The sequence below is a fragment of the Urtica dioica genome, chromosome 2 (assembly GCF_054948205.1).
Source record: "Urtica dioica subsp. dioica isolate 48M chromosome 2, U.dioica_male_clone48M_v1_H2, whole genome shotgun sequence".
NCBI lineage: Eukaryota > Viridiplantae > Streptophyta > Magnoliopsida > Rosales > Urticaceae > Urtica > Urtica dioica.
Window position 1 is genome coordinate 47,778,987 of NC_142757.1, and position 22,805 is coordinate 47,801,791.

General features: G+C 37.4%; 1 protein-coding gene across 1 annotated transcript; it reads left to right on the forward strand.

Moving 5' to 3' along the window:
- The first annotated feature begins 18,167 nt into the window (after window positions 1-18,167).
- On the forward strand, window positions 18,168-22,602 carry LOC149405132 (large ribosomal subunit protein uL4-like). Its single transcript, XM_089606866.1, has 3 exons — window positions 18,168-18,817; window positions 21,450-21,961; window positions 22,068-22,602. Exons 1-3 carry the CDS (start codon window positions 18,241-18,243, stop codon window positions 22,179-22,181), a joined length of 1,203 nt encoding a protein of 400 aa, XP_089462992.1. The 5' UTR covers window positions 18,168-18,240; the 3' UTR covers window positions 22,182-22,602.
- Window positions 22,603-22,805: the final 203 nt, after the last annotated feature.

Consider the following 22,805-nt stretch of genomic DNA (forward strand, 5'->3'; position numbering starts at 1 on the left):
GAATTAGGGAGGAAAGCTGGAAAATATTTTCAAGTGGTTGTTACAGCCATTCAGCCCATTTGCTTTGCTGATTATCCACCTTTCAGAATGAAAAGACTAACCATCTTTATATAGCAATCATATGATGAGTTTTTCAAAGAAAAAACCTTCAGCCAAATAATGCACCATAAAGTCCATATGATATAAAGTATATATATGACATAAAGTCTATATATAACCGGCCTTTAAGGCTATTGATATATCAAAGGTCAGCCACAACAATAGTCTTCAATGGCTAATGAATTCACAAAATTGAATACTTTTTAATTTCATTCAAACATACTTATTCCAAACAAAGAGAATTATTAGTTTAGAATATAAGTTTGAGTGACAACAATAAATTAATAACATAAGAACAACTCCAGTGACAGGAAAATAAATAAACAATAATCACTCACCCCATTACATGCAAAAATTTAGATTGAGAAATAGTAAGGTAGACTGAGAAATAAGAGTCTGTGATGTTCACAACATTCAATAACCAACAATTGAATTTGTGAATTGATATTTGGCAGCATAATGTTTGGACCAGATATATGTGTTTATTTGTTTGTGCATTTATCACAAATGGAAGTCTAAATCAACAAAATAAATCACCATTAACTAACAATATGATTAAAAAAATAGTGTTTAATTTTTTTTTTTTTGTAAAAATACTCATTCCAAATCAACCAAATCAAATATTAAACAAATATAAAATTACAACTCAAAATTCACAAATTATTCTATTCAAAAGCCGAAACCATTCGGAAAAAAAAAATCAATATTTGAAACCCAAAGATGACAGTTCTTTCAATAAACTCATGATTTCGTGACCATTATGTCACAAAACTCAAAATTTTGTGACAGCTTTATCACGAAATTTTGTGTTTCTTAACTGATCTCTTTAGTGGGAGATTATTAATTTTTTTAACTTTCTAACGCATGTTTATTTGTGAAAATCGGACATCGGAGCAAGAAGTTAAGGCCCAAAATCACTGCGCAGCAATCCAGTTTCACCGCAGCCCAAAAACGCTATTTTTTTGTAATTACCCGATTTTAAGCGTTTTTGAGCCATTGGATCAAATCCAAAGACCCATAATGCTCCGAAAATTACCCCAAACACCATTTATATTGGACTCCTCAGAATCAAAAGTTAGACTTTATTTTAGGTTTTCATTTGTTGTTTGGCTCATTGGGAGAGAAGGAAAGCTAGAGAAGAACCACCGTTCATCACCACCGTTCACCACCGTCAATTCAGCGTTTTATCTTCTTTTATTTAATTCTGGAACTCCTGTTTTATTTATATTTTGTTTTGGGTTGATTGTTATGGAGTTTATTCATTTATTTTCTTTGTTTGTTTTACTCGTCGCCATGAACTAATTGTGGATAGGGTGATGGTGTAGCGAGTCTTGGCTATGGTTATGGATTCTTTTTAGTTAATAGAAGTATTTATTTTCACTCCATCTTGTTTTGTTTAATTTAATTCTAATCGTAATGCTTGAATCTCCGTTCATGATTTCTATATTGACTTGATGTTTGAGAAATGTTAGGTTAATTTTGCTCTTAAATTAAATTACTGTGATACATTCCTAATGATTAGAGATAATAATGCTGTTACAGAGTCATGTGTACTTTTAGGAATTGAGATCGAGAGATGATATTCCGGCATGTGCTTAGAAGTACCTAAAAACCTTGCAAATTTGTCCTCCTGATAATTTTCTTACACATTAGCCTCCTCTAATGTGCATTTCTAGCTTTGTCCCTCACAACAAAAAATATCACTAGGATATTGCCTGAGGAGTCTATTTGAAATGCAAATTGACCCTCATTCTAACAGATAACTGTCTTGAAATTCCTCTTCCAACATTGCCCTTGTGCGTGTCATTTTGACACGTACTATTTCTTCTTGATACATTTTCCACACAAAAAGAAAGTGCATATACTAGAGAGTACGAAAAAAAATCCATCTTTGCATTCATGATTATTTAAGGTTTGTGCAAGAAACTTATCTTCCCTAATGTATTGTGGTCCCAAATCTGCAAAATCAGCATTTCATGTAACACATCCTCATAGTCAAAATCGAACGCTGGGTTCCAATTCGGGTTCAAGTTCTCGGTCAGAACCCGAAGATGTAGAAAGAATTAGGCATGTAAACATTGGTGATTTAGTATTCTATACAAAAGTGAGACGTATAGTTTCAAATTTTAGTATCTTATTAGAACCTATTAAACTCAAAGTGCTTGTTCCATATCAGATCACATACGAAGTTGTCATGAATTTGGAATTTTGTGACCACGTTTGACAAGAATTAACTAGATTTTGTGACACTAATAATCACGAAATCTAGTGAATTCGTGACAATATTGTCATGAAATTCTTTGAAATTGAAACATGGATACCAACACAAACCAGACCAATAACTTAATTTGAAATCAAAGAAGAATTAACACAAAACATATCAATCTAAGAACTAAATTCTACATCATCCCAAACCAGCAACAAATCATGCACCAAAATGCAGTCTAATAAACCACATTGCTATTGAACAAAGCAACAACATTTAGAAAATTACCAAAATGAAACATTTTGTGACTTGAATCCATGAAAAACAACACATTTCTATCTACTTTTATACCAAACCAATTTGTAATAGATCAACACTATCAGTATCTTACAAGTTCTTCAATTGAATAAATCACAAATCTACAAACTACACTACCAGAAATTTGGCCTCTAACTACTGCCGAACGCCGTAGTCATTTTAAGTTGACTACAGTTTATCGACTGTCATCTATTGCATTGGAGTCTTATCTCTTTGATTATGACTCCAGTTTTTGGCCGTAGTGTATCTATTTTATAAGACTGTAGTTAAAATATATAACTATATTTTACAGATGTAGTCTTACTAGTCTCATCTATAAATACTACAGCGTTATGCTGTAGTTATATAGAACTCAATTACATAAGAAAAAAACACTACAGTTTTAACAAGTAGTCTTAATTGATTCAATTAAACAGACTACGGCATTTTTGTGTCATCTATTGCAGCGGAGTCTTATCTCTTTGCCTATAACTTCAGTCTTTTCTGTTGACGACTACATTGTTTAGCTATAGTATATATTTATGAAATTATATTTTTACAATATAGACTACATCTTATTTCTGTAGAGAATTTTTTTAATAAAAATATATATTTAAATACATTTATAATATATAAATATCCAAAAAACACATAATAATAATATCCAAAAATCTCATATTTCATTCAATCAATAATAAATATCATTCATATAAATATGGCATTACATAATATCAATAATCAATAATAATATCCAAGACCTTTGTATGTTCTCGACATAATCAAACTCAGATCAAAATCCCTGAATCAATCCCAGGAAAAAAAACGGTATCAAAAGACTTGTACCAATTTCAGAACTCAGCAAAATACTCACTCAACTTTGCCCATTGTTGATAGCGTTTAGCTAGTGAGTCTCGGTTGTTGTCGTGGATGAAGTCCTTTGAGGAGTAGACCTCCAAATCGCCGGACCTCATGATTGAACAAGTCGATTATATGTGTTCTGCCATTGTCATTCACAACCGTTAGCTGCTTCAATCAACTTCAAGGGCTAATGTATCTGCCTTGAACCTTGGCTTGTCTTGAACCTTCACACTGTTATTAAATGGCTAATGTATCTGCAAAATTTAATACTCAGTCACATGAAAAAATAATTAAACAAAACGTAATAAAGTTTCAGTAGGGAGAGTGGCTGGATCGCACGACATAAAGTCTAATTCCTTCTGTAAGCTTTTTATCTTGGTCGCTAACCTTGAGAGCAGAGAATCAGAGAAACCAGATCAAAACAAGTTATGACATAAAAGCTTAAAACAAACATTTATTAAAAAAAAAAAAGAATACCAGATTGACCAAGTACTTCCTCACCAACTTCTTGATCTAAGTGGGCAAAGTGTTAGTGAAGAACAAACTTTGCCGAAGGGTAGTAAGTTTCTACATAATCATTTTGCACCCGACAGCGAGCATCTAGGTTACCGAGCAATGCATCAATACTCATAATTATCTTCACTTCAGAAATAAGAAATTTCTTTTGGTAACCCCATGCACAATATTTTTTTCCTCCAAGGAAAACAATCAATTCCCAGAATTATTTCTTACAAACTAAATCACAGAAAATATACTCAACTATTGTTCAGATACTAAGAGTGATAAAGCTTTCTTTGCTGCCTATTGATCATGGTCACAGAGTATGCCCACCAAAAAAGTTCGTAGCATTATTAGAATCTAGTAAGCAAAAAAAAATATTGCTCGTTTAAACATAAGAATTTTGAACTTTCTACCAGCCATCTCATATAGATTTGTTCTTTTTTCATACCTTTCAACACTCAAAAACATTTAATACCTTGTCGAGGCCAACGGGACCGAGAGACAATTTGACGATGTTTGCAACGGATTGACAAGCCATAACTGTACGCATACATTGAATAAACTCAGTCCATTTCTTCAATATAATCACACAAATACATCATTAAATAACCATGTATACATATATACATAGAGAGAGGTTTGTACCATTTTCGGTGTGAACGTCCTGGATGTACATAAGTTGTGAAGCCTCTCCTCAAGCATCGGACCATGCCTCCCACCGCTTCTCGAGTTGGGCCTGATCGAGTCTGAGATATTGCGGCATCAAAAGCTTAAATGACGCCAATTCACCGACAATAATGTATATATTGCTATGTTTAATCATCTTTGTTGTGACAATTCTGTGATTTACTATAACTAATGAGATGCATAAACAAATCTTATTTCCGCCATATTTTAATTAAAGCCTAAATTATCGATCCAAAGCAGCATAGGTTTATTATGTATATAAAGAATGAAAAAACACCTAACACAGCTATATTTACACATGTGCTTTAGCTTTACTAATATAATTAACAATGTCGTTTCCTATTTAGAAACAAAATATTATCTCTGAATCAGATTCATAATCCAATCTTAAGATTTTCAATCTCTTCAACATCTAATACCCAAACAAGATTGAATTTCACAAAGAAAAAATGTGCATCAAATCTCAAATCAATTACCCAATTAGACTTAACACTTTTTTTTTTTACTTTCAAGGCAGTCAATTAAACAGCAGTGAACTTAATACAACAATTCAGGGGAAAAAATGAAGTTGGGAATTTACCAGAGGTGATCCAATCGCAGCGTTAAGGCTGGCCAAGAATCTTCGACACCATAGGTGTGATCTCAACAACGCCATAGCCTGAAATACTAGACCCTGAGCCTCGAGACCCTCTCGAAATAGCAAGTGGGTCCGATCCATCTCTCTTGCTCGCCGCAAAACCTAATATTAGAATTTGGATTTCTTCAAAGACTAAAGCAGAGAATGCAAAATTGGTGACAAATCAAATTGGATTTCGACGGAACAGCGAATTTGAAACGAGATTATAGAAGTGAGAGAGAAGAAGAAATGCGAGAATGCGATAAGCTTACCTCCGTGAGTTGGGGATGGACTTCTGTGAAGAATTAGCGAGAGGAAAGAAATTAGGTTTGAATCTTTCAGAAAAAATGTCTCGAGCGAGAGAGAGGGTAGCGACGGAAAAGAAGAAGCGCGGCGCCGGAGTTTCCTCGGAGAAGCAACGAGACTAAGAGAATCAGTCCTAAAATCTAGGGTTTATGTTGATTTGAAGATTCGATGGCAAATTTGGAGATCTTTATATTTCTAGGTTAAGATTTAATGGAGTGAGTGGGGTATTTGAGAGGGGGGAGGTCGGATGTGATAAACTAGGGCTAGTATTATACGATGAGAGAAGAGACAGAAAGAGAGATTGTGATATACGAAGATGAGATAGTCTATTTCGGTCAACTTTCATCTACCGCCCAAATGAAATCTTAGTGGGGTTTCGCGGCGATGAAGAAGGAGAAGAACAAGTACGGAGATATAGAGACGAGGATGGTGTTTCAGACATAGAGAAAGATGAGATATACAAGATGAAAGAGAGAAAGTGTATTTTCTTATACATAGTCAATTTTAATCCATTTTCATCTACCGCTCAAACAAATTTTTTGTGGGAAATTTCCCTCCAGTAACAAAATAGTGAAATGCTTGAAATTTGTTATTTTTTTAGTGTTAACACTACTTTTTTAGATTTGGCTGTAGTGAAAATGTTCCAAATTTTAGTGAAAAATTTCCCTCCATTTTAAAATGGTGAAATTTTGGTAACTTTTAATTTTTTTAATATAATCACTACTTTTTTATGTTGACAGTAGAGAAAAAAAGACCATTAACTATAGTTTTATATTCGACTAGAGTCTAATATAGGCCAAAAAAAGGGTGACTGTAGTCTGTATTAAAAGACTCCTTTAAAAGGCTAAACTGAAGTTAAAAAAAACAAAAAAAAAACTGTAGTTGTATCCCATATTTCTGGTAGTGCTAGTCACTTAATTCTAATCATGAAAAATCAATAAACATATGTCACGCCACGAAGAAGTGGAGTGTGATTATTAAATATAAAATAAACTAATAAACTTTACAAAACTATCCCACGTTGTATACTCAGTTATTTACTTTACAAGTCCAAAGATAAAAGAAAGAAAACTTGAGATAGCCAAACTTTTTACAATCAAAACTTATTTATTGACCTGCTAGATAAACTAAACCGAGACTTCAAAATATTTGACGACGCTAAACTTCGAGGTCGTCCTAACCCTTCTTCTCGTTTCCTGATTATAAGAAAAATTTGAGGAAAATAGGGGAGAGTCTGAGGTCCAGTAGGTGCTATAGTAATGGTTTGAGTAAAAAAAATTTCGAAAATAATACTTTACTTAATATTAATAATATTATTGTCACGCGTAAATCACCATACACGTATAAGTATAACTTGTGGAAACGTAAATTGCAGGAATGTAAATGACAGAATGCAGATGCCAGAAATGTAAATGCAAGAAATGTAAATGACATGAATTTAAATGTACCACTAAGTACATATAAACATGTACTATTTCTTGAGCCCCTGCCAACATAACTCGTGGCAGTCCTCTGATCAGAATGGTGCACTCTCCACACTCTTATATATATATATATATATATATATATATATATATATATATATATATATATATACGATGCACTCTCCGCTTCATATATATACGTTTCCGGCTTATCCAGGATATACAAAACATTTTATTTTGCGAATACGAGATATATGTATAATACTGAAAGTAATTTTCCAATTTCACAATCGGATCTCCCGATTTGAAATTCCGCCACATTTTATAAAAAACGGTTTTATGAATTACTAATCATTCATTTACAATTTCAATTGTCTACAAAAATGTAAGACCTATGCCTCCGCATATGTTGGGAGCTCGTGAAGAAGGAAGAGAATATTGCTATATGGAAGAAGCCCATGAACAACCATTGCCATAATAATCGCGATATTAGGGTACGACCTCCATTATGCAACTCTGTTGATGATCCGGATAATGTTTGGTACGTTATGCACGTATTTCAGCCATGTTTAAATGACTTGTGCCCAATTGTTAGATGTTAGCGTAATTCATCATGCTCAGTTGTTTGAAGTTATATTTATTTTTGGACGTGTGAGATTACATAGTATTCTCGGCAGGTACGTCGATTTGAAGAAGTGCATTACTCCGTTGCTTGAAAATGGTTTTGGATCTAACCTTACTACATGGCCCGAGCGGCTTCAAACTCCACCGAATAGAGTTCAAAACATCACGATGGATAGCCTTATCTCACCAAAGCTACTATTCATAATGGAAGCAAATGACAGGCGTGAGATGCTCAACGACTACACTCAAATTCCCCATTGGAGAGAATCAAACTTCAGAAATGTGCTTGACATGAACGCAAAACTCGGAGGGTAAAAAGAAATGAATTTCACCATCGCTTGTTTAGCATTATTTCTCTTACTTATATCATGCTCAACTCGCCAGATTTGTAGCGGCTCTTGATGAACACGGGTATGATTGATGAGTTATGAATGTCGTTCCAATTAGCAGGTCTAATACATTAACTGTTATATACGATCGCGGGCTTTGTTGTCAATGGTGCCCACAAGAAGAGTTGTAGTCTTTATTTTGTACATTTGATGTACTAAAGTCTCACGAAGACTCTTGCTTGTAATTGCTTATTCATTAATAAAAAGTTGAAACGTTCATTCATTCCTCCTTGTCTGTTTGAATCTTTATGATAAAACCTTAGTTTTTAGTCCATAAACAAACTTAACAACTTACGAAGAGACAAATGTAGATTTGCATGAACAAACTCTTCGTAGTTTGCTTAAAACGATGTATTCGCAATCTAAGGGTCAAAGGACTATTGACCTCAGTACGATTGTTAGGAGAATCTATGATGTCTGGTTATGGGGCATTGAGAGTTGGAGACTCTATAGTTCTTCTAGGTATCTTCCGAAGGTATTGAATTGACCAGTGCACTTCTAGAGACAAAATAAGAACAAACCATTTAACCTCTTATGTCTCGAAGTCACTACGTATGAATTGCATCGTGCTTACCTTAATCCTGAAATGAGACATGCCATTTCACAGCTTACGTATTCTCATTTGAGAAAGTCAGAGTTCGGACTCACTATGTGATTCCGAACAGGACCTATTGGTGAAGTACTAAGTTGTGAAGATGTCATGAGTAACTTTGTGAAGTTCTCATAGATATGGAATTCATGTACAAGATTGCTAAAATGCAATGTATATCACCTCATGTTTTGTTCCTTAGAGTGTGAATAAATGAACTGGCCAGTGTCCAAATTGAGTCCTGACTCTTTTGGATGAAACAGGGTGACTTGTTAGCTCCTCGTCAATACATTGTTTCTAACTTATTCACAAGCTACAAAGGAGTTGAGGAAATAACAGCTAGAAGGGTAAAATGGTAATTTTGTAAATCCCGACTAGCTGATGATATTCATGAAGGGTAAACACTGATAATATTCTGTGGATCCACTCATTACAATTAGGTTGAATTCTTGAGTAGAAAATAAATTCATTTGAACCGAGAGATTTTCAGTGTCAACTCTTTAGTGGAGTCAGTTGATATTAAGCTAAACTTGAAAAAGGTTTGTGAACTTTTGAGTCCAAGTGTGTTAGCTCAAGCTTTGTTCATTTGGATCCATGAGGTCACTGTCACGAATCACATCGAGTAGGAATAGTTAAACTAGAAGCTAAGTCAAAACAAAAACGAGACAAGTTTTACGAAAATTGTCAAAATGGTATTTTTGTCTTTTGAGACATAGGATGAAATGAATGTCAATAAATTTTTTGACAATGTCATTTAATGACATGTATCACTCGGCCAATATTAGTCTTATTGGGCCTTGTGGATTAATTTCATTTCATAAGAATTTTATTGAAAATTCTTAATGGGCATTTTTCATGGTGTCATGAACAAATGAAGGAGCTTCTAGAAGCCCATTTCTAGAAGGCCATGGGCGCCCACTACCCAAAGGAAAAGAGAGAATATTTTGTGCATAAATGTATCAAGATACTTGCCAAAAGAAAAAGAGGAAACAAATTTCCCATGCATGCATAAGGGAATTCGGCTAAGACAAGTCAAGGCAAGGCAAGGAATAAAAGAGAAAACAAATCCAAGGTGTCATGAATGCATAGTTGAAGGGAAATATTTGCTCATGAATATGTGATATTCTATAGAAGAGGAAACTACCTTATTGAAGGTAAAACCTCTCCTATAAATAGAGCCATCATTCCTTTCATTTTATTCATTCCACATAAGTTAGAGATTGAGAGACTCTCTCTCTAGACCTTGTGGCCGAACTCCTCTCTCTCTCTCTAGTTATTTTTCGTTTTGTTTTGGCACCTAGGTCCTCATTTGACATAACGTTTTTAGCTCTTCGACTTTAAGACTTGTTCTTGAGTCGTAGTGTTTAAAAGTGTCCACTCACTAATTCCCTTTCTCTCGAGTGATTCTTGTGATAGAAACTTTCGTGGTTGCTCGAGTTGGCGAGGAAATAAGAGAGACGTGCTGCGAGGGAGACGAACGTTTTCAACCTTCCGAAGGCTCATCAACGTTCAAGTTTCTAAAAAGGTTAGTAAATTAATTATGCTCATAATAGTTTTTATTTACATGTGCTTGATCTTTGTCTAGGTTAGTAAAATCGTTTTACTTGTCAAAAGAAATTTTTTAAATTCCGCCGCTTACCGAAGCGTTAAAATTTTTATTAAACCCTAGATCAATTCTAACAGGCTAATCGGCGTTATGCACGACTGGTATGAGCAACACAACTTCTATCTCCATTACTTGTGACGACGACAGGACATTATGAACTCGTTTCATGTTTCATCATATAATAGTAGTCATGAAGTCCTATTTGGCAGGTGTGAGCCTTTCGATACCTATCCAAGGACTTACGACCTTATTAACGCTACGAGTTCTTCTCTGTCGAGAAAGAGAGGTAGTGCAAACTTTCGCACTCACTCAATTCTCCCCAATTCATTGCCCCTAATGTTTTTGTTGTTCTTGATTTATTGGCGATGCAGATGTAACATAACATATATAATGTTGGAGATAGATAGGATTCTGAGGCCCGGAGGCCGTGTTTATATACATGATCAGGTTTCTGTTCTAGATGAGATCAACGAAATCGCGAGATCCATCGGTTGGTTGTCTTCGATACATGAGACAGAGGAGGAGGATCTTTACGGGAAGATCTTAATCGGCAAGAAGCTATTGCGAATAGTTGTGTCTATGTAGTAACTTATATATTCTTTAATAAAAATTATTATTACTATTAATATCGCTTTTTCTACTCACGGCCTCTCTGATGTGCCAAAAGAGCCATTTTTTGCTCAATCCTTTTAAAAGACTCTAAATCACTCAACCAAAACATTATAGAATCAAATGGTTGGAGGAAGATTACAGAACTAATGGATATTCATTTTATTTTAACCATATACAAGAAAGTTCCAAAGAAAATGATGCGTACGCCGCAATCATACATGCAAATTTTCGAGACGAATAATGGTAAACACTTGAATAATATCTTCATGAAATCATCATCACTTCAAACATATGACTTCAATTATTGCAAACTAAACACTTAAAAGATAACAGAATACAAACATTTTGAAGGCAGACTATATATAACAGAGAATATCATTGGAATTTGGTCATATGATGCTGTTAAGAATCTCGGAATATTGTCCGAGGAGTCCATTTGAGATGCAGATTGATCCTTCTGGAGTTCACTCCTTCCAATGGATAACTGTCCTGAAATTCCCCTTTCAGTATTGCCCTTGTACATGTCATTATGACTCTCCCTATTTCTTCATGATACATTTTCCACACAAAAAGAAAGTGCAATAAAAGAATACTAAATAGTAAGAACAAAAAACCAATGTTTGCATTAATGATTTTTAAGGTTTGTGCAAGAAAATTAGCTTCCCTAATGTATCGTGGTCCCAAACCTCCAAAATCAGCATTTCATGTAACGCGTCATCAACAACAAAATCGAACGTTTGGTTCCTATTTGAGTTCAAGTTCTCGTTTTAGTGCTCATGTACAAAAGTAAGACGTGTAATTTCAAATTTTGACATTTTATTAAGACAGTCAATTGAATTCAATATGGAACAAGCACTCTGAGTTCATAGTCTAGGGCATTTCGACTCTGCACTTGACAGTCAGAGTCTTCGACGATGAAGGGGTTCAAGCCTCCGAATCAATTAGCTGAGCTCAAGTCCCTTTAAAGTACCTATGACTGGTAAAAGAGAAGGATGTTTGATTGACCATGGTAAAGGATTTGGAGGTCAAGAGGGATAATAAATACCAGGGTAGATTAGAAACGCTTTTCTATCAATATAGTTATCGAAAGCCTCTCCAGAGATGGACTAATGTGACTAACTATGTCTATAGGTGAATTTGGAGCTCTTGTACTGTCCTTTGGGCTGGGAAAGAAAACTCATGAACCGTTTAGATCCAAACTATTTGATGACCACCTCTCTAAAAGGCTTTCAAAAGCAGCAAGACTGATCAAGACGCCACTTTGAATAAAAGAGATGCCATTGTGACAGGTGTGCTATTAGTGACAATGATATCTGCAAAAAACTTTTCAATATTCGATTCGATGGGTAACAATAGGGACAATGATCCTTTAACACTGGCAGTAGCGATTCGGGAGCTTCATAATCACATAGAAACCCACATCTTCTTCCCTTAAAAAAATGGCCCAATTTCTTTAACCACCATCGGAAGTAAAAACAATTGGGGATTAATCACAAACTTGATTACAAGAAACACAAACAGTGAAACATAGGTTTCATCAAGGAACCATCTAAAGATTCAACAATAGATATTTTTAATAGGATTCAACAATATAATGTTAATGAAACGTATCAGATCTTTTTAGCGAAGTACTAAATCCCAATTTACATCAATCAATGAATGTTGAGCACTCAGGAAGTTCAACCTCTGTAGCCAGATTAAGTGAAGAACAACGTGGAATGTATCGAACCTTTTAGCGGGCCGGTTCAGCATGAAATGTTTCCTCATTGTCTTCACGCCAAGCCTTCAAAGTTTAATACTCGTCCTTCGAGACTCGATTTAGGATCTCCTTGAGTCTCGGAATTTCAGAGACGGCGACACTAATCGTGAAGCCGTCCTAGCCGTCCCAGTTAAGTACATCGCTGAAAGGAATGACGTAGCTGTTGGAAAGTATCACCGGAACGGACTCGGCGTAGATGGCCTCGACTACTCGGGGGTAGAGGCAAAACCTGGACCTGAGCATAAAGGAGAGATAGCTGACATTCTTGGGGAGGTATCCATATACATGTATGGACGAAGCTAGGAATTCAACTAAGTTGAGGGAGAGCTAATTTATAAATTTTTAGAGTAAAAAATGTAAAATTATATATAAAAATGGGCAAAAAGTGGGCTGGGAGTAGTTGTTGGGATTTCTTTGTCGAAACTCCTAATACAAACAAAAAATAAAATTAAACAATAGCAAATAAAAGACACAAACATTTATAGTGGTTCACTTTCAATGCGAAAGCTACATCCACTTTGCCGCTGCAAAATCACTATAAACCTAAATCGGGGAGGTGTTTACAATATACACTTAGGTTAAAGTGTTTTTTTGTTGGGATGAATAGAATACACCCTATGGACCCCTATTTATAGACTCTTGGAGTTCACAAAGTTGCTCTCCATTTCCCATGTGGGACTTTTTTCATTCCTATTATATTAGGCTCCACACCTCTAACAATCTCCCACTTGGAGACTAATCTCATCACGTGTCTCCATTTTGCAGCGGCGAATCAACTCATCAGGCAAAGAGTCCAACTGAAGTCGAGCACAACTTCAGTTTGTCATATGGCACTGACTTCGTCAACATGTCAGCTGAATTCTGACTGCATGCGATCTTCTCGAGTACTAGCACCCCATCTTCCAATGTCGATCTGATGAAGTGGTATCGCAACGGTATATGCTTCGGCTGAGCATGATACACCAGTTTCTTTGCCAACTGAATAACACTCTGGCTATCGTTGTATAGCACACTCCTGTCGTGGTCTTGATCCAGCTCGCGCAGAAACGTCTGTAGCCATATCAACTCTTTCGTGACTTCGGTGATGGTCACGTACTCCGCCTCGCAGGTCGACAAGGCCACGATCTTCTACAACATTAACACCCAGCAGATTGTCATCCCTCCAAACACGTAGACGTACCTAGACGTACTTTTCCTGCTGTCAACGTCGCTTCCATTGTCAGCATCGATGTAGCCTTGAAGTCCTAGCTCGGACTTCCTGAATATCAACGCCGAGCTCGAGCTGCCTCTCAGATATCGGAGGATCTATTTCATAGCCTCACAGTGCTCTCTCCCCAGGTTACTCATAAACCTGTTCACAACTCTCACTCATGAGCAATGTCCGGCCTCGTACACACCTTTACGTACATCAAGCTTCCGATGGCCGAAGCACAGGGGATCTTGTCCATGTACGCCAGCTCATCCTCCATCACCGGCGATTGCTCCTCTGACAGTTTGAAGTGGCTAGCTAGCGGCGTGCTGACTGACCTTGCATCATTCATGTTGAAGCGCGCGAGCACCTTCTTCACGTAATCCTCTTGTGAGAGCTCGATGCCTTCTCTGGTCTTCTTTATCCTCATCCCGAGGATCTGCTTTGCGTCTCCCAGGTCTTTCATCATGAACTCTTTGGACAATCTCTTCTTCAGCTCGTCGAGCTCGTGTAGGTCGGCACCTACGATAAGCATGTCGCCGACGTAGAGAAGGAGAATCACGTAGGAGTCTTCAAGTCTCTTGAAGTAGCAGCAGTGGTCGGCCTCGCATCTGTCGAACTCAGCTCGTTTCATGAAGTTATCGAACTTCTTGTACCACTGCCTTGGGACCTATTTCAGGCTGTAGAGACTCTTTTGGAGCTTGCACACGAACTCATCTTTGCCCTTCACTTCGAAACATTCGGGTTGCTCATGTAGATCTCCTCATCGAGATCACCGTGAAGAAATGTCGTCTTCACATCCATCTGTTGAAGGTGCAGATTCTCCTTAGCAATCAACCCCACCACGATTCTGATTGTCACGAGCTTGACGACCGGTGAAAAGATTTCCGTAAAATCGATTCCCTCCTTCTGCTGGAAACCTTTCACAACCAGCCTCGCCTTGAACCGTTGGCTTTCTTTGCTCTCCTCCTTTACCCGGTACACCCACTTGTTGTGCAGTGCTTTCTTCCCAGGTGGTAACTCCGCCAACTTCCAAGTATGATTTGTGATTAGCGAATCAATCTCGTCCTTCATGGCGAGCTCTCACTTGGTCGAGGCATCGACCTGTATCGCCTCTTCGTAGCATTTCGGTTCTCCTCTGTCGGTCAAGATGATGTAGTTGAAAGTCGGAGAGAACTTGTGCATCGTTTTTCTTACCCTGCTCGATCTTCGCACCTCGGTCACTGGAGTCCTCCGCTGATTCACCTCGAACTCTATGTCATCATTAGCCTCGTCTTCACTTTCACGACCACGTTAAGTTCGGATTGATCTCTCCTCGGTCGTTGAGAAGTCCTTCAGATCTATCGTCGACTTCTCGCCCTCAAGAGCTTCGCTCGCCGAGCTCCCTTTTAGCTTATCCTTATACATTGTCTCTTCGTTGAACACAACATTCCTGCTCCGAACAATCTTCTTTGCATCAGCATCCCAGAAACGATAGCCGAGACAATGTCACCATAGCCAATGAAGTAACACTTCTTAGATTTCAGATCAAGTTTATTTATAGCAAAGCCATCAATATGAACGTAGGATAAGCAACCAAACATTTTCAAATAAGAAAGGTTTACCTTCTTCCCATTCCACGCCTTTTCTGGAATTCTGAAACCCAAAGGAACGCTTGGTCCTCGGTTGATCAAGAATGCTATTGTGTTGATTACATCAGCCCAAAACGTCTTGGACATCCCTCCATCAAGAAAATAGTCTCTCTCAAGGATGTTTTATGATTCAATCTTTCCTCTCTTAATTTTGAACCTTGTAGCATTTGTCATATGGCTAAGCAACATAGGCTTCCTTTTACTAATTCGGTCAATCCTAGTAAAAATGTGTTGGATCTAATCCATGGAGATGCGTGAATCCTTTTCATAACACCTCACATAGTGGACATAGATTTTTCCTTACTCTGGTTGATGATTTTAGTAGATTCACCAGGGTTTATCTGTTGAAGAATAAATCAGATGTCATCAAAATTGTTCCTAATTTTATTACTATGATTGAAAATCAAGTTGGCAAATCTGTCAAGTATTTTAGGTCTGATAATGCAAAAGAGCTCATGTTCAATGATTATTTTGCTTCTAAAGGAATTTACACCAATATTCCTGCATTGAAACCCCACAACAAAATGCAGTTGTGGAGAGAAAACACCAACATCTTTTGAATGTTGGCGGAGCTTTTTTATTTCAATCTCACATGCCTATTATCTTTTGGTCTTAAGGTATTCTCACTGCAGCTTTTTTAATCAACAAAACTTCCTCTCTTGTTCTACATCATATAAGCCCTTACAACATCATGTTTGATAATGAGGTTGACTATATATATTTGAGGGTCTTTGGCGGCTTAGCCTTTGCTTCTACTTTGAAGGGAAACATGACAAAATTTGATTTACGAGCACGAAAATGTGCTTTCAAACATGGGGTCAAAGGGTACAAGCTCATTGACTTGAGCAGCGATGAGATTTTTATCTCTAGAGACGTAGTGTTTCATGAACTCATTTTTCCATATTCTGTCACTAACAATGCTAGCTCTAACTCTTCTCACTTGTTTAATGACATTGTTCTTCCTAAACATTCCTCTTATGATGATATTAGCCATGTACATGTTTATACTAACAACAACATTAATGAGCACAATGAGATCATCAATGCAGAGAACATCATTAAGAAGAATCAGTTATTAACACCATGGAAAAGAGTCACAAGAGTCCATCCCACAAGATTGTGTGCCTATCACTAGCACACAAGACTGTGTACCTATCAGTGATTCAAATCAAGAATAAATTGTTGTCAGAAAGTCCAAGAGGCCATCTAAATCTCCTTCTTACCTCAGAGACTATCACTGTAATTTGGTTTACACAGTGACAACTTCTCCTCACCATCTCTCTCAAGTCTTATCATATGATAATCTGAATCCAACTTACAAAGCCTTTACTCTTGCCATATCTTCTGTCTTTGAACTAGTCTTTTATCATGAATATGTGAAACATAAAGAATGGAGAGCAGCAATGAGTGAAGAGTTCGAAGCTTTGAAAGACTACCAGACATGGTCCATTGTGCCTCTTCCCAAAGGCAAGAAAGCTATTGGATGTCGGTGGCAGTACAAGAATAAGTTTCATTATGATGGAACTTTGGCAAGAAGGAAAGCTCGGCTAGTGGAAAAGGGGTACACTCAACAAGAAGGCTTGGATTACACGGAAACTTTCTCTCCAGTTGCAAAACTGGTGACAATCAAGATGCTCTGCAGCGGCTAAATGGTGGTGCTTAGCTCAAATGGACGTCAACAATGCTTTTCTAAATAGAGATTTAGATGAGGAGATATATATGTCCATATCACTTGGTCTCCACACTCAGGGGGAGTCCACTCAGACAAGCCTAATGTGTCGTCTACACAAGTCAATCTACGGCTTGAAACAAGCATCACGACAGTGGAACTTGAAGTTCACAAGTCCTCTTAGCGTTTGGCTTTTTACAATCAAGGGCAAACTATTCGCTCTTCACACGAGGCAATGGAAATAATTTTGTTACCATAGTCCTCTATATTGATGACATAGTCATTGCCGGGCCAAGTCAGCGTGTCATAGCAGAGGTCAAGAGGTATCTGCAAAAGAGTTTCAAGGTCAAAGACCTTGGAGAGCTTAGATAATTCCTCGGATTGAAGATAGCCAGGTCAAAGACAGGGCTCTTGATCAACATTCTCAATGATGAAGGTTTTCTGGAGTCAAAGCCGACGAAGAATCCTATGGATCCAAGGGTGACTTTGAACAAGTAAGATGGGGATCTAATTGAGGATGTCACATCTTATCGAAGACTAGTTGGTCGACTGTTATACATGACTATTACTAGACCAGATATCACGTTTGCAGTACATCAACTGAGCCAGTTCATCTCTAAGCCACGTATGCCACATCAAAAAGCATGTCATCATCTTTTACGCTCTTGAAAAGTCAACCTACTATGGGTCTTTTCTATTATGCTTCTTCTATGCTGTAGTTGTGTGGATTCTCAGATGCAGATTGGACTATTTCTAAGACAAAAATGCAAACATTTAGTATTCACAAAGTAATTATATTTTTTTAGTGCGTATATATACATATAATTTTATTTACTTTGATTTTATAATTAAGTCTTAAAATGATTTATTAAAAAAAAGACTAAAAAAACGAATTTAATTATTTTGAAGACGAAAATTCAAACATTTAGTATTTACAAAAAAATCACTATTATTTATTATTTAGTGTGTATACATGCATATAATTTATTTAGTTCATTTAGAATTAAGTCTAAAAATGACATATTTAGGACCTTTCCCTTCGGCCACAAAAGCCCTCACCACAAAGCCCAATTAGATTAAAGGCTAAGGAAAACGAAAAAACAAACCCTAGAAGATTAGAATAAAAACCCGAACAAACCACTTCACTCTCTTTTCTCCAAGAAACCCAAGCCCTACCAATGGCTTCCTCCGCCGCGCGACCTCTAGTCACCGTCCATGGCGACTCCGCCGCCGCGTCTCTCCCACTCCCAGACGTCTTCAAAGCCCCGATCCGACCAGACGAGGTGAGCTTCGTCCACTCTCAAATCTCCAAAAACTCTCGCCAGCCCTACGCCGTCTCCAGAAAAGCCGGCCACCAGACCTCGGCCGAGTCGTGGGGAACCGGACGCGCCGTGTCGCGAATTCCGCGCGTTCCCGGCGGCGGAACTCACCGCGCCGGCCAAGCCGCGTTCGGAAACATGTGCCGCGGCGGAAGGATGTTCGCACCGACGAGGATCTGGCGGCGATGGCATCGGAGAGTGAACGTGAACCAGAAGAGGTACGCCGTCGTGTCGGCGATCGCGGCCTCGGCGGTGCCGTCGCTCGTCGCGGCGAGGGGACACAGGATCGAAGGGATTCCGGAGATTCCGCTCGTGGTTTCGGACGCGACGGAGGCGATTGAGAAGACCTCGGCGGCTGTGAAGGCGTTGAAGGAGTGTGGTGCTTATGCTGATGCTGAGAAGGCCAAGCTCAGCCGCTCCATCCGCCCGGGAAAAGGTAGTAATCTAGTCATTTTTGTGTTGTGGCGGTGTAGAATATAATTTGGTTGTTTCATTTCATTTTGTGGTTCCGGAAATAATTATAAATATTAACATTTAAAAAAAATGGGAAAGAGAATCGGAGTATTTAGAGAGTGATTGAGAGATCATTGTGAAAGAAAAATGGAATTGTGATCAGCCAAAGGCTTTTTTTTGTAATTATTTCTCTTTAAATAGGGTAAACTAAACCTAGGTTACTATTCGAAGATTGTCTTAGCATTTCTGTTTAGTAATTTTGTGTTATAACTTTGTAAAGTATAAATTGGTTCGTCCCATTTCATTTTTGTGGTACCGGAAATAATTATTAACATTTTCTTAGAAAAAGAGTAATAGAATCAGAGTGTTTAGAGAGTGACTGAGAGATCACTGTGAAAGAAAATTATTGGGATTCTAATTGGCCGAAGGCTCTTTTGTATTATTTTAATCTAAACCTAGGCTAGGATTGCCCGAGTATTTTTCGTCTTAGTTTTTTCTGTTTAGTATTTTTGTGCTCTAGGGTAGGTTGTAAATTATAAGTTGGCTTGTCTCATTTCATTTTTATGGTACCGGAAATGATTGTAATTACTTACATTTTGTAAACGAAAGAGCAGAGAATCTGTGTAGAGAGTGACTGAGAGATTATTCTGAAAGAAACAAAGATTGTGATTGGTCACGGCTATTTTGTAATTGTTGCTCTTTATTTAGGGTTGGATCATCTTAATGTGAACCTAGGTTAAGACTGTCCTAGTATTTTTTCGTCTTAATGTTTCTGTTTAGTCATTTTGTGTTCTAGCTTCAAAAGTATAAATTGGATCGTCTCATTTCATTTTTGTGGGACTGGAAAGAATTGTAATTGCCACCAAAAGCTCGTTTGTAATTGTTACCCTTAATTTGGGTAGGATTATCTTAATCTAAACTAGGTCAAGATTGTCCGAGTATTTTTCGTCTCAACATATATGTTGTCATTTTCTGTAAAATCTTGGAAAGTATAAATTGGCTCGTTTCATTTCATTTTTGTGGTATGGGAAATAATTGTAATCATTGACATTTTATAAGGAAAAGATAAAGAGAATCAGAGTGTTTAGAGAGTGACAGAAGGATCATTGTGAAAGAAAAAAGACTGGGATTGTGATCGGCCAAAGATTCTTTTTGTAGGATAATCTTAATCTAAACCTAGGTCAAGATTGTCCAAGTATTTTTCGTCATAACATTTCTGTTTCGTATTAATTGGCTTGTCTCGTTTCATTTTTGTGTACCGGAACTAATTGTAATCACTAATATTTTGTAAGCAAAAGAGAATGAAAATCAGAGTGTTTAGAGAGTGACTGTTGTGAAAGAAGAAAAATTGGACTGATTGGTCAAAGGCTCTTTTGTAATTGTTATCTTAATCTAGACCTAGGTTAAGATTGCCAGAGTATTTTTTGTATCAACATTTCTGTATAGTCATTTTGTGTTCTAGCTTGTAAAGTATAAATAGGATCGCTAATTTCATTTGTGTAAATTTTGTAAGCAAAAGAGAATTAGAGTGTTTAGTGAGTGACTGAAAGATCATGGTGAAAAAAAATACGGACTCTGATCTTCCAGGGCTCTTTTGTAATTGTTACTCTTTAATTAGTGGATGAATGAATAGAGTCGGGTCATGTTAATCTAAACCTGGGTCAATATTTCCTTGGTATTTTCGTTTTTGTTGTCAAACTGTTGTTTAGTACTTGTGTCACAAGCGATTGTCTGTTTTACAAAATTCTGGTTGTTAATTATCGTGTTAAGATCATGCTATTGTGCTAATTAGGGTGGGATCATCATAATCTAAGCCTAGGTTAAGATTGCCTTTTAGTCTTAACATTTCTGTTTAGTCATTATGTGTGCTTGTAAAGTATAAATGGGACGTCTCATATCATTTGTGTTTAATGTAAGCAAAAGAGAGAATTAGAATGTATAGAGAGTGACTGTGAGATCATTGTGAAAGAAAAAGATTGGGACTGTGTATGCCAGGGCTCTTTTGCAATTGTTACTCTTTAATTAGTGGATGAATGAATAGAGTCGGGTCATGTTAATCTAAACCTGGGTCAATATTTCCTTGGTATTTTCGTTTTTGTTGTCAAACTGTTGTTTAGTACTTGTGTCACAAGCGATTGTCTGTTTTACAAAATTCTGGTTGTTAATTATCGTGTTAAGATCATGCTATTGTGCTAATTAGGGTGGGATCATCATAATCTAAGCCTAGGTTAAGATTGCCTTTTAGTCTTAACATTTCTGTTTAGTCATTATGTGTGCTTGTAAAGTATAAATGGGACGTCTCATATCATTTGTGTTTAATGTAAGCAAAAGAGAGAATTAGAATGTATAGAGAGTGACTGTGAGATCATTGTGAAAGAAAAAGATTGGGACTGTGTATGCCAGGGCTCTTTTGCAATTGTTACTCTTTAATTAATGGATGATTAAATAGAGTGGGATCATCTTAATCTAAACCTGGTTAAAGTTGCCTTTGTATTTTTTGTTTCTGTTTTCAAAATGTTGTTCATTACTTGTGTCACAAGCGATTGTCTGTTTTACGAAATTCTGGCTGTTAATTATCGTGTTAATATCATGTTATTGTGCTAAACCTACGACAGGTAAGATGAGGAACCGCAGGTACATTGGAAGGAAAGGACCTCTGATCGTCTACTCTGGCGAGGGAGCGAAGCTCGTCAAGGCTTTCCGTAACATTCCCGGCGTGGATATCGTGAACGTGGAGAGGCTTAGCCTTCTGAAGCTCGCCCCCGGAGGGCATTTGGGTCGTTTGGTCATCTGGACCAAGTCGGCTTTCGAGAAGCTCGACTCGATCTTCGGGACCTTTGACAAGGCTTCGGAGAAGAAGAAGGGCTACGTTCTTCCCAGGGCGAAGATGGCCAACGCTGATCTGGCCAGGATCATCAACTCTGACGAGATTCAGAGCGTTGTGAGGCCGATCAAGAGGGAGTTCAAGAGGGCTCCGATGAAGAAGAACCCGCTGAAGAACCTCAACACCATGCTCAGGTTGAACCCGTACGCCAAGACCGCTCGCAGGATGTCTCTCTTGGCAGAGGCCGAGAGAGTCAAGGCCAAGAAGGAGAAGCTCGAGAAGAAGAGGAAGCCCGTGACAAAGGTAACACTATATATGTGATTGATTGTGTTAGCTTATGTTTTGTTTTGTATATGATCGCTGTGTATGTATATGCAATAATGGGTCGTTGTTGCTTTGTTTGTGTCAGGACGAGGCATTGGCTATCAGGGCGGCAGGGAAATCGTGGTATAAGACTATGATCTCCGACAGCGATTACACCGAGTTTGATGTCTTCACCAAATGGCTCGGAGTCGCTCAGTAATGTTACCGTTGCTTTTTTTGAGATACCGTTATAGTTTTCTTTTGGGACACCTCTATATGGTTGGTTTAGTTTTGTTTTTATATGCATGGTTATTGACCGGAGGAAGCGGGGTTAGAACAAGAGGTGAGATTTTTGAGTTAATGTCTTACTTCTTTTGCTCTCTCTCTTCTCCTCCCAAGTCCAAGACTTTATTGCTTTCAGAAGAGGATTCGAAAACGTTATTTAGACTCGGTAGTCTTAGTTTGTTTTTATTTGCGTGGTTTATTATCGGAGGAAGAGGAGTCGGAACAAGAGGTGAGATTTTTGAGCTAATGTCTTTCCTCTTTCGTTCTCTCTCTTCTCCTCCCAAGTCCAAGACTTTATTGCTATCAGAAGAGGATTTGAAGACGTTATTTAGACTCAATAATCTTAGTTTGTTTGATCTGCTTTTCTCCGTTCTTTTTTGCTATATGTCATGTGTTTTTTGTTTCACGGTAATATCATAATACGCAACTGTTATGTTCTCTGTGATGCAAATACAAGCTTCTTAAGCTTATGGAATTCAAGTTTATAATGTAGATAACTAATTATGAAGTTTCAGACTATTAAACTCAGCTATGTGCTGGAATAGCCTAACTTAACTCT

Bases quoted from the DNA above. Each gene is read 5' to 3' on its own strand.
- LOC149405132 (XM_089606866.1), top strand. From the start codon at position 18,241: ATGGCTTCCTCCGCCGCGCGACCTCTAGTCACCGTCCATGGCGACTCC. The intron at 18,818-21,449 runs GTAGTAATCTAG...AACCTACGACAG, and splicing joins CTCCATCCGCCCGGGAAAAG to GTAAGATGAGGAACCGCAGG. The intron at 21,962-22,067 runs GTAACACTATAT...TGTTTGTGTCAG, and splicing joins AGAGGAAGCCCGTGACAAAG to GACGAGGCATTGGCTATCAG.